This window comes from Callospermophilus lateralis, chromosome 12, assembly GCF_048772815.1.
Source record: "Callospermophilus lateralis isolate mCalLat2 chromosome 12, mCalLat2.hap1, whole genome shotgun sequence".
Taxonomy (NCBI): Eukaryota; Metazoa; Chordata; class Mammalia; order Rodentia; family Sciuridae; genus Callospermophilus; species Callospermophilus lateralis.
In genome coordinates, this window is record NC_135316.1 from 74,425,044 (window position 1) to 74,438,244 (window position 13,201).

Below are 13,201 nucleotides of genomic sequence, written 5' to 3' on the forward strand. Positions count from 1 at the left end.
CACAACCCCAGCCCCATAAAGTACTATTTTTTAAAAAGTTATTTTTATCCATTAGTTAACTGGCACCACAGAAATATTTTAAGGTAGGACTGAAACAGGCACACAATTCCATCTAGAAATTCATACTGGTGGAGTTGTGATAATTGAAAAACTATTTACAGACTGAACAGTAGCAACAATTATTAAATTGTAGCCACTAGGTGCAAGTATAGGCAAAAATCCCCCACTCAAATACTATTACCTTTTTTAAACAAACAGGTCATAATTTAATCACTAACAGCCACCTACCCACCTCTAATCAGAGGTAGAGAGAAAGAGGCTGTGTAGTTAGGAGGCTATTATAATTATATGGGAGAAAGTAAATAAGTTTTAAACTAAATCAGTGGTTCCAGATAGATAAGGAGAGACAGATGAGAAAACTATGTAAGAATTGAAAAGGATTTGTTAACAAAATGGGAAATGAGAAGAAGTATAGAATCCAAATTAGACCATGCTGTACGCTGACAGGGATACTGGAAGATGAGAAAGTTTGTGGGAGAAGATGATCCATTTCTTTTTCTTTTCTTTTTTTTTTTTTTAAGAGAGAGTGAGAGAGGAGAGAGAGAGAGAGAGAATTTTAATATTTATTTTTTAGTTATCAGCGGATACAACATCTTTGTTTGTATGTGGTGCTGAGGATCGAACCTGGGCTGCACGCATGCCAGGCGAGCATGCTACCGCTTGAGCCACATCCTCAGCCCTGATCCATTTCATTTTTGGTTGAAATAACATTGAAAAGATTGAAGGAGTTCTTAAGGATATGTCTAAGGGGTCAAGAACAACTGGCTAGGGGCTGGGAATGTGGCTCAAGTGGTTGCGCGCTCGCCTGACATGCGTGCGGCCCAGGTTCAATCTTCAGCACCACAAACAAACAAAGATGTTGTGTCCACCGAGAGCTGAAAAATAAATATTAAAAAAAAAAAAAAAAAGAAAGAAAGAAAGAACAATTGGCTATATATTTCTGAAACTCAGTAAAGAATCTGTGTGTGAGGAAGAGTTGGAAATCAACAAAATTAGGCTTAGGAGATACTACAGGAGCAATCTTGAGGATAACAGGAGCAATCTTGAGGATAAGTGCTAACAGACATAATTAAAGGCTGGTTGTATAAGCTAATTGGACAGAGCAAATAGAATTCTATGTAAGAAAAAAATCTGAAATACTTACTTGAACTTTCACTTCCTGGTGGCTCAGAAGGGGCACAAGAAATGGCACAACTCCCGAATCAATCACCATCTGTATCTGTTCATTACCTCCATCTGTCAAGTATGACAGAGCCCAAACAGTATCTACAAGAATCTACAGGAAGTGAAAAGAATAACCCATTGGCACATTTGTTTGATTGCTAAAATACATATCTCAGAGTGATAACAGAAAAAGTAACCAAATTTTTATGTTTTACCTTGGTGGCAAAGACAGTTGCTTAGTGAATAATTTGTTAAATGGCAGGTATCTTACCTTTCTCTCAATGCCTATCTCAGATTACTCTTCTGGGACAACCTCTACCCCAACTTGTGATTAAATGTATCAGATATGATAAATTTAACATCAGGCAGAAAATAATTTCCCCTGATCCCTCCCCCAAATTAAGTACCTAAAAATTACATGAAAACACCTCAGATACAGTAATAGTATGAGGCCAGCACATCATGCTGCTTCAAGTCTAGAAAATATCAAAAAGATCAACTATCCACCCTCCCGATTTTCAAACATGTTTGGCAATGTAACTTTTCAAACTACTGAAGTAACAAAGAAAAGACTTGGCACTTCATTTGGGAAAAAAGCTGTTTACAAAGCTCTTAAAACACGTCCTCAACTGAAAAGCATGGGGTATAAATTATGACCTCACCCATCCTAATCTGAACATAAAAGAAAATAAAAACTACAACAGAGACATGGTAACACATTCAAGGTCAAAGAGCTTGTATGGTTCTCCTTGGAGTATGCAACAGAGGGATACAGCTCTTATCCTATGTGAAATCCAGAGATATTTCCTATTAGGATACCCAAACAAAAGGTATCTTGTTGTCCTAAAATAATAGTAGCTATCCAAATTCACATATCCTTCAGAAAAACACAGATCTGAATAAGAAGGAACAAATGAAACTATATTTAGTCCACATGCCCAGCATTACTAGGAGTCCAAAAATATTAATAACTTCAAATTACCTGCAAGAAGAGAAAAAATTAAATTCTAGCTTTTGTCTGAACTGCCTATCCCAAACCTGTATGAGACTTCAGAAGAGAATCTACTTCAACGGGACAGTGACCATATGGCCTGCAAAGCCTAAAATATTTACTCTTTGAACCTTTACAGAAGAATATGTTAAACCCTTTTCTATAACACATGCTTCATTCACCTAACAAATGACTTGGAAAACTTTAAAAAAAAAGACCCACAAAAACTAATAATAAGGATTTACTATATCTCATTGTATATCAAGAACTAACACAAATGTGAGGATAACAAGTGAAAGAATAATTTGTAAATGTTCTATGTTCTGAGAAAATAGAAATATTCTAACTTCAAAAAAGGATGGAAGAAGCTGTACCTGAGAACTGAACCCATCTTTCACAGTGAGTCCACCTTGCTGTAAGTATCTGTAGATGCTGTGTGTGTCAAAGTTTGGCTACTATCTAATGTAGCAGTAACAAGATTTATAGAAACCACCCAGCAACTCAGGAGCTGAGGCAGAAGGATCCCACGTTCAAGACTAGCCTAGACCACTTAGTGAAACCCTCTAAAAATAAAAAATAAAAATGGCTGGGGATATAGCTCAAACATCTCTAGGTTCAATCCTCAGTACCTGGGTGGGGAAGGGAGTGATTTATAGAAACCAGAGTCTCATTGATACCCTAAATGTGCAGGGAACAACTAAAAAAATAACTTGTCATGCCAGGAACCAGAAAAATCTCAACACAAAAGATAAAAAAGACAGTCAATGGATGCCAACACTGAGATAGATTTGATAAGGATTTTTAAAGTAACATAAAATTCCTCAGTGAGCAATTATGAACATGTTTGAAACAAAAAACAAAGTCTCGGGAAAGAAAAAGATGACATGACAGGAAAAACCACAATGAACTCAAAAGTTAGGTCAACAGAAATTATTCAATTTGAATTACAGAACAACAACAATAACAACAACAACAACAAAAAAACCATAAAAAAATAAGCAGAGCCCATAGGACTTGTAGCACAATAATGACAGAACTAACATTTTTGTCATCTCAGTTCCTGAAGAAACAGCTAGAAAAAACAATATGAAATAATGGGGGAAAATGTATCAAATTTGGCAAAAGACATATGATTACACATTCAAAATGTAAGGATAAGGTGAGAGATTCTAAGAATAAGTTTATTTATTATTGCACAGGTAACAGAAAGGAGTAAAAAAAAAAATCACTTAAAACTGTCAAAACGGGGGCTGGGGTTGTGGCTCAGTGGTAGCGTAGGCAAAATGAACTACAATCTCACAGAAAAGCAGATCATAAATATGAAGTCTATTTGCAAAAATACAAATAAAAATGTCCCTTAAACAAACAAAATGCTTAACATCACCTACAACAAATGAAAAGTAAATTAAAACTGAGATAGTTTCTTACCTATCAGATAAACAAAAATTTCAAATGTGACAACACACTCTATAGCACAGCAATGGAGAAAGTCACTTTTGTATGAAACTGGTGGCAAAGCAAAATGGCAAAACCCCTAAAAATCAGGGAATTTGGCAATATGTGACAAAAATTACAAATGCATTCACTCTGATCCAACAATCCTGCTTTTAAAAATTTACCATGACAATACACCCCTAATAATATAAAAATGCACAATACTAAAATTCTGAAAATACTATGTAAAACAGAATCCTGTGCAGAATGATAGTCTGCTCTGCTCTGTGATGTTTAAGAGATTCCTAAATGAAATGTAACTTTGTTTCATTGCATGACTCCGACTATTAGCAGAAAACCATTTTTTCCCCTAAGTAATACACAGAGGCTTAGATAATGAGGATTCTAGAGGGAGATTAATGAATGGTTTTCAGTGGGGTCTCCATGACACCATCTCAAAGGCTGAAGGGTGAAGGTAAGCTAGAGCTAGGTCTTAGACCTCTGAAACTACGTCGTGTAGTCTCCCTTCGGTTTTGTTTTTTGAAATATATCAGGTCTTCATTATTTAAAGAAACTTATTGGGCCTTCATTACTTAAAGAAACCTTAAAAATTTTTAAATTCACAGCATAAGATTATTAGATGATTCTAGTTTCTTCTGTTTCCTTCAGTTTGTTTCCTTATCTCTATTATTAGACTAACAGCTAACCAATGTCTTTGATGTTCCTTAATTTTGCTTGTTGGTGTCTTTTTCCATTTGAGCTACTTCTGCTATTTCATACTTTATCCTTCTACCATTCGTTTTTCTTGGTTTTCCTTTTCTTGAATTCTATGCCAAACTATCTGGCCTTCGATGATCACTAATAATCAATGAAAGTACTTATTTCCTGCTAGTTAATAAAATAATTAGTCATACACCAACAAAGCCTCTGGCAGTCTGGGCTAGTTTATTTTTTCACCATTTATGTCTGCTTTTTGCTGCTAAAAACCTTTACAACTTTACCTCACCTGTAATTTCAGATGCTTGAAGACTGCTAGAAAGCAGATAACTCAAGATAGATACACCCACATACCAAGATTAAAATCCCTACAAGGTCAATTTTTTGAATTTAACATATTTCTTGAAAACTTGTATAATGTGAGCCACAGAGAACTCTCTAGCAGTCTTGCAGTGATATGCTAACAAATCATGTCCTGTTAAGCAAGCACCATTACTGAAAACTATTACTATATATAGCATTTCCTAGAAGATTAGATATCTCTGGAATATTAACTTCACAGGCTTCAGAGACAACTAGAGTTGAATCAAAATGCAATTAATTATATACTTACATTAAGTCCTTATATTTATTAAAGAATAACTCGGTAGACTTTGGGTGCGCAATTTCTGCACATTCCAAAGAAAGGACTGGCCCCTGATCAGCTCCTATGAGATAGTCTGGGTCTGATAACGATCTCTTTGGTAGATCTGACACTTTGGGCTGTGCCAGATAGTTTATGCTAACAATTTAATTTTTGATTCCTTCAGGCCTCAGGCCATGCTATATCAATCTGACCTCTGGGAAGGGCTGAGTAAGGCCAGTCACACAGGCAGTACATGCAATGTGGCTGACCCCCAACAAAACCCCTGAACACCAAGGTCCAGGAACTCCCTTGGATAGCAGCAATTCATAAATGTTACTGGGAGACTTAAGTGTTGCCTTAACTTAATATGACTCTATTGGGAGAGGACAATTAGAAGCTTGCACCTGCATTTTCCTCAACCCTCATCCTATCTTCCTTTTGGCTTTGCTGATTTTAATCTCTTTTTGCTGTAATAAACTATTGCACAAGTATAACAGCTTTTCTATATTCTACAAGCCCTTTTAGTGAATCATAAAACCTGAAGGTGGTCGTAAGGATCCCCAATATACTTTTACCAATAATCTAGTCTCAGCACATAACCAATCTGCTACAACTGACTAATTTCACTGGTACCAGCAGTAAAATAAACTAGAATTGATTTCGATATTAGTGACACTGAAAATTGTCTAGGTCTCTCAAATCATGAATGAATGATTTCAAAAAGGGAAAGGAAACAAGATGCTCTAGATTTACTAGGACTGCAAATTAACCTAAGCAACTCAACAGATAGAAAGCAAACAAACACAAACAGACCTGAATCATTCAGATTTCTCTCTAGTTCTCAGGGTCATTACTTAGTTTTGCTTCTAAGTGTTACACAGGCATATTAAAGTCCAAAACCCACTGAATCGTCTCACACCCCAACCCAACCTTTTCTCAGCATTCTCAGTAATCATCATTTAATAAATTCTTAATTTACTTTGATGCTTTACACCTTTCCTTGCTGCTGTTTGTGTACTCTGTTGCATCCTACCCCAAAATTCAAGTTAGGAAAAGCTGGCTATCATCCCTGACTCATCTTACCATCCATATCGAATCCAGCAAATTTATCATCTAAGTATTTATCAAGTCTCCCCTGGCCTTCTTAATTCTAATGCTTCAACCTCAACTGCTGGCCCTTGATTTTTCTCTCATTCCTACTACAAAATCACCATTGACGTGCCTTCTCAACTCCAATCATCCCTAAAATCTACACTCCCCTTAGGTAGTATGAGCTATCAATCCAAAATATAATTTGACCATTTATTCTTTAGTCCCCCATCAGCTACACAAAAAGAATATGAGATTCTTAATGTGATATCCAACATCCTATATGATCTAGAACCTGATAAATCTCGGTCTTATTTTTTGTTTCATAATTTACATTTCTATCATACTACTTCAATGAATTGCTTTGCAGATTTTTCTTCCACTGCCCAAATACAAGGAATTTCTTAAAGTTCAAATTTTAGTTCTCCTTCACACAATCTCAGTCTATGCCTGTATTTTCATCAATTCTTTTTTTTTAAATTTTTTAGTTATAGATGGACACAATATCTTTATTTGATTTATTTACTATTATGTGGTACTGAGGATCAAACCCAAAGCCCCATGCGTACGAGGCAAGTGCTCTATCACTGAGCTACAACCCTAGCCCCTCTTCAGTTCTTTATATTCAGATAAATCCTAAATCGATACTGTATTCTCCTTCTTGGAAATATTGCTACAGAGGAACAACAAATTCCCACAAATTCTACTTATTTTAGAGGTCACTTCCTGGTGAAGTTTTCTGGTTTGCTAGACAAAATTATCTGTGCTTTCAAAATAATGTACCACTTTGATCATTCTTTTTTCATACCATTTAATGGTACTGAAGAGCACAGCTTTTGAACTGGCTTCAATTCTCAGCTACAGCTCTTATTCATTATATGTTGTTAGTGCTTCATAAAGTTTTACCACTTTACAAATACTTTCAGTAACAGTATAGTAGCCCCCCTTTTATCTGTGGTACATGCCACTACACCCTGTTTGACACTTAAAACCCCTACCCAGATCCATCAAGAGCAAATTCCACATCTCAGCTTGTGCTTTACTTACATTTATATCTGTATGGTATATGAGGACACACAAAGCTGGCAAAATCTAAGGAAAAAAAAAGATAGAACACAAGTAACACACAGTTCATGAATATATACTTGTAAACATAAATAAACATGACACAAAAAGCAGTAAATACTGTTTGCAGGGCAAGAAAGACAATGTTAAATTTGTTTAAGTAATAATAAACCAAAAGCATATTTCAAATGTCCAATTAAAACATTCAAATAAATCTTGGAAAGACTAATGTACCTTAAAGGAAAAACATTGGTTTTTAAAAACTTTCTTTATGATATTAATGATAAAATGTCAGCTAGGTGCAGTGAGGCACACCTGTAATCCCAGTGACTCAGGAGGCTGAGACAGGAGGATTGCAAGTTCAAAGCCAGCCTCAGCAGCTTAGTGAGACCCACAGCAACTTAGTGAGATATTATCTCTAAATAAAAAATTAAAACAGGGTAGGGATTTGACTCAGTGGTTAACACACCTGGGTTCAATCCCTGGTACAAAAAAAGAAGTCTAGTGAAAAGAATGAAGATGCAAATATAGTTAATGTTATTTAAGAAAAGTTATTCTTAAAACTGTCATTGTTTCACTTACCTTATTAAAGTTTATAAAAATAAGATTTTTATTTATAAGCTATTTGAGTGAAATTAAAGCTTTTGACTTCTGCCTTAGTCAAGAAAATAACAACCAGTACAAAATATAAAGCACTGTTTTATGGATTTAATCCTTACAGATTTTTAAGATCTGGGAAAGATTTTAGAATCCTTCCCAAGGAACTGTATAATAACAAAAGGTAGCAGATACTGGCTAAGGATGCAAATTATAAAGAGAGACAGTCAACTGTTCTCTACCCAGTCAAGGGAATAAAGAGTTCATAGGATTTTAAAAAATACTCAGATATCAATATACATATTAGCTGTAAATAGCAAGGTTTTTATTTTGTTTTAATTAGATTTACCACTGATTTTGTCAGAAATCAATTAGACTTAATATGAGTTCATTCAAGAATATTTGCATGTAAGTATACTCGTTTTACCTGTAGCAACCCCTTTTTAAATTGGTAAACACATAATGCAGTGCACTAATAAAACATAAGATTTTCTCCCTCCTTTCATATTTTTCTATTTAAAATGTTTGTGTTTTTATGAAAAGTCATTAGAAAATAAGCTTTAGATGGGCTGACATTCTTTTAGATATATTAAACACTCAATTTTTATTTCACAGGAGAAATTAAATATGGTATGTTACTTAAAATCTCATACCTGCAATGAAATCAGTATATGCATTATTTCATTCCCCTGTGCATGAACACCTAAAGCAAAAACATAGGGAAAAATATACCATTTGTCCTTTACAATTCTTCATTTACCTCCTGAACTGTCTCCATAGGCGGTGGGGGGTCCTTATTCCTGCAGAGATTGACAATGACCCATGTGACGTTCCGAAGGAAGGTGATGGGAATGGAGGGATTGATGAAGGACAGAAGAGGTTTGACAACTCCCAGTGATATGACATAATCTCTACATTGAGGACCATCACCTACAGAAATGAAAATTGTATTTAAAAAAAAAAATTACATTCAGGATGAGAAAGTTTGAAATGTATGCAATGGCTTATGTTGGGACACTGATGTTCTATGTTTCCTCACCATTAGTCAAAGGCATCAAGCGTTGTTGTTTCTTCAGATTTTGATTTGAGGAACACAAATTTATCCTAGCACTGCTGATAAAAATTATATATCTTTTTGAAAGAGGTACCATCTTAAGTTAGTATTTATGAGGGTGGAATATAGTCAACCCACATTAAATCAGAGGAAACATAGTATGTAATGGCTATGCCAATGTAGAAAAAAAGTTAATTAAGATTCTTAATTGGGAGTCTTTTCAAACCTAAATGCAACTTACCTATAATGTTTCCCAAAGCCCACACTGCTTGTTCACAAACATTCTGATGTGGTGAATGAAGAAGTCTCAGAAAAAGAGGTACTGCATCTATAACAAAAAAACAAAAACAAAACAAAACAAAACAAAACCCTAATACTTATACTGACAAAATGTTGAGTTTATAATTTCAATCTAAATAACCTGATAAAATACACAGAGCCTAGCACACTGTAGTTGCCTGATTAGAGTTCCCGGGATAAATACACGCGGCTCAGGTATCTTTAAAAATAATTTCAGTATTTTCCCCAGTAATATTTGAGTAACACACCAATTAACAGTAGCTAAACAATGTTATTATATAGTTAACTAAAAGAAAACAGCAGCATGAAATCTTTCTTATAATTTATTAAAAAAAAATAAAAATAAAAAGATGCTAGGCATGCCTGTGATCCCAGCTACCACAGAGGATGAGGCAGGAGGATTGGGGTTTGAGAAAGCCTGGGGCACTTGCCTAACGTGCACAAGGGCTTGGGTTCAATCACCTGTACCGCATGCATGCATGCATGCATGCATGCATACACACACACACACACACACACACACACACACACACACACACAGTTCCTAACCCAATCATATTAACTTAATTAACCTTTTTTTTTTCTTTTTGGTATTGGGGATTGAACCCAGGGGCATGTACCACTCAGCTGCAACCCCAGCCTTTTTTTTGGTCCATTGTTGAGGGACCTTTATTTCATTCACTTATTTATATGCGAGGTTGAGAATCGAACCCAGTGCCTCACACATGTGAGGCAAGCATTCTACCACTGAGCCATGATCCCAGACCCCCAGCATTTTTTGTTTTTTGTTTTGAGACAGGGTCTTGGCTAAGTTGCTCAGGGCCTTGCTCATTTACTGAGGCTGACTTTGAACTTGTGATCCTTTCAAGCAGCAGGGATTATAGGCAAGCACCACTGTAACTGGACTAACTATAAAATATAATACTCTAGCCAATATAATCTTAATTCTTATTACAGGACTAACTAAAGAATTGATTAATTTCATATCAGATATATCTTATATTTCAAAATAATTTATTATTATAATTTCCACTTTTTATATAACTTATACCTTATACCCATTTCTAGGATAAGTTAGATCACTTTTTCATAAATTTCAGTCCTGTACTAGCTCTGGAGTATTTTTGTTATAGCTGTTTCTGTATAGATTTGCCTATCCTGGCCATTTCAAATAAATGAAATCATATAGCTGTGTTTTGTTTTTTATGTCTGGGTTCTTTCACTTAGCATAATGCTTTTGAGGTTTAACTGTGATGTACCAGGTATCAGTACTTTATTCTTTTTAATTGTTGAACAATATTCCATTGCACATACCTTTTGTTTATCCACCCATCTGTTAATGAACATCTGGATTGTTTATCAAGAAAGCTATTGTGAATGTGTGTACAAATGTGTGAAATGAACATATTTCACCTTAGTTTCACCCTAGGAGTGGAACTGCTGGATCATATGATAACATTATATTTAACCTTTTGAGAAAATAATTTTCAAAGCACCTATACCATTTTACATTACCACTAGTAACAGAGTTTCAACTGAGTGATATTTTTAATTCAACTAATTTCATTTAGAAATTAGTCATAGAAGACTAGTATCATTATTACAAAATGAAAATAATCAATAAATTAACAATGAAAATAAAACACTGTTGTTAAACTCTACTCCCTTTTTAGTAACCACAGTTAAAAATTATTTAATGATAGAGTAATGATAGTTATGGGAGAGATATCAATCTATTAATTCTTTTAAACTTATAGAATTAATCAATTGTAAATGTTAAAAGGTGAAATTTCATCTGTACTACAAAACTTATTTTATTGTCATCACTAAAAACAAGTTCAGAGGAAAAGGAGTTTAATTGACTTACTAGACTGTACAACAGCTTGAGTCTGTGCAGAAGTTCCTGATGCTATATTAGTTAGTGCCCAAGCAGCTTCAAACTGTAATGAAGGACTGCAAGAAGAAAAAAGAAATCCACTTATACACATAACTACCACCTAAATTTATGAATCTTAGACCTCTATGGCTCTCTTACCTTATTTTTGAATTTAACATTTTATAACCAATGGCCGGCTGCATATCTCTGACTGAATATCTCACTATCTTCCAAGCCAATCACTATAAACTTGTGTTTTTATATCATTGGTAGTTGCAACATTTAGGCAGTCATCATGTCCCTTGACTCCTTCTGTCTCACAGACAACACATCTAATCAGTCATGACAATTTTATCTCTTGAATATTTCTTGCATTTATAGAATTACCCTTAATATCACTGTGTTAGATGAGGCCTTCATTATCTCACTTGGATCACTGCCAGCTTCTAGACTGGTCTTAAAGCTGGAACCCCATCTGATTCCACATACTATCTGTGTGACATACTGGAAATATTACAGGGCTGCATAATTTTGCTAAAAAAGACAAGATCATTATAATTTGGAATAGTCATGGAAGACCTCACAAAAAAAGTGAAAACTGATTTAACTTTCAAAGATGGATTTTAAAAGGCAGGCACTGAAAGCTAGGGGAAAAAAGATATCAGTTGGGATGATCATGCATATAGATGACAGTAAATAGATCAAGAGAGGTGAGGCCAAGAAGATATACAAAACTTTTAACAATGTGTGTGTGTGTGTGTGTGTGTACACCAGGGTGGGAGTAGGCATTGGAAGGATGTTTCAAATCCTAAGCTTCAGAATTTATAATTTGTTCTATAGGCACACTAAGTATAGGGTGCTACTGAAAAGGGGAGTAAAGAAAATAATGTTAGTCAATGGCGTGCAGAATGGATAAAAAAGGTTAAAGGATAATGTAGGAGAGACCTGTTAAAAGACATGCACAAAAGAACCGATAAAAGGAGTCTAAACCTGTAATCCCAGCAGCTCCAGAGGCTTGAGACAGGAGAATCAATAGTTCAAAGCCAGCCTCAGCAACTGCAAGGCACTAGGCAACTCACTGAGACCCTGTCTCTAAATAAAATACAAAATAGGGCTGGGGGTGTGGCTCAATGGTTGAGTACCCTGAGTTCAACTCACAGTACCAAAAAAAAAAAAAAAAAAAAAAAAGTAACTGTGTAAACATTGAAGACGAAAGCGAGATTGTTAGTTATCAAAAAGTTAAAAAGCACAAAGAAAAGGTTTTAAGGAAAATAAATATCAGATAGAAATATACTTTTTGGGGGGAGAATTTTAATATTTTTTTTTTTTAAGTTTTCGCAGACACAACATCTTTGTTTGTATGTGGTGCTGAGGATCGAACCTGGGACGCACACATGCCAGGCGAGCGCGCTACCACTTGAGCCACATCCCCAGCCCTGGAAATATACTTTACAGTTAAAAAAGATGGAGCAGATGAGAAAATGGAGTAGTACGTAAGAGTTACATGATAAATTCTGGGAAAAGGTAGGGAATAAGAAAGTATCTGAGGCAGAGGAGAAATGGACAGTAAGATCAGAGATGATAATGTATGTTGTCCCAGATTAGAAGAAGAAAAGATTATTAAGCTGGTCAGGTGGAATACTGGAAATGTGGGACATAAATGAGAAAATACAAAGATATAAATAAATTGAATTACAAAGCCAGGATAATCTTCCAATACATCATGTGAAAAATAAATTATAGAAAAATGAGTACATGAGTAAACGAGTGAACAATTATTTTAAGATTGAGACTTTATAAAATGTTTTGTATATATTATAATTTCCATTTTCTACAACCACCTCATTTTTATAGGAGAGGTATGTGAGGCTCAAAAACCACTTGGGTTTTGGATAACTGTCAAATCCTGGATTTAAACCAGGATCTATGGTTTTTTACAGTATAAAACAATTTCCTATAAGATATCCCTAAAGTCATATGTAAGCCACTAGCAATTTTTTATTCTTGCTTTGGGTGGTTGTTACACAGGTCTGTGTTATAATTATTCATTAAACTGCATATGTTTTATCATACTTTTCTTGTGTATATGCTGTTTCACAGATATATCCAAAGGAGTCTACGCTAGAGGACAAAAAGAGTGAGCAAAAGAAGAAAGAAAAGAGGACCAAGAATAAAAATGAGGACTAACATGGGGGTAGAAAAGATGGTGGAAGGAGATGGACACCTTTA

At 34.9% G+C, this 13,201-nt stretch overlaps 1 protein-coding gene across 1 annotated transcript in view; it reads right to left on the reverse strand.

The window, feature by feature from the left end:
- The window catches only part of Kpna3 (karyopherin subunit alpha 3), an 80,864-nt gene that overhangs the window by 8,603 nt on the left and 59,060 nt on the right, over positions 1-13,201 (reverse strand). Inside the window, exons 7-11 of the mRNA XM_076872065.1 lie at positions 10,964-11,049; positions 9,038-9,124; positions 8,503-8,672; positions 7,128-7,172; positions 1,205-1,336 (exon numbers count right to left, since the gene is read on the reverse strand). Coding sequence (XP_076728180.1) covers positions 1,205-1,336; positions 7,128-7,172; positions 8,503-8,672; positions 9,038-9,124; positions 10,964-11,049 — 520 coding nt within the window. The remainder of the gene's footprint in view (positions 1-1,204; positions 1,337-7,127; positions 7,173-8,502; positions 8,673-9,037; positions 9,125-10,963; positions 11,050-13,201) is intronic.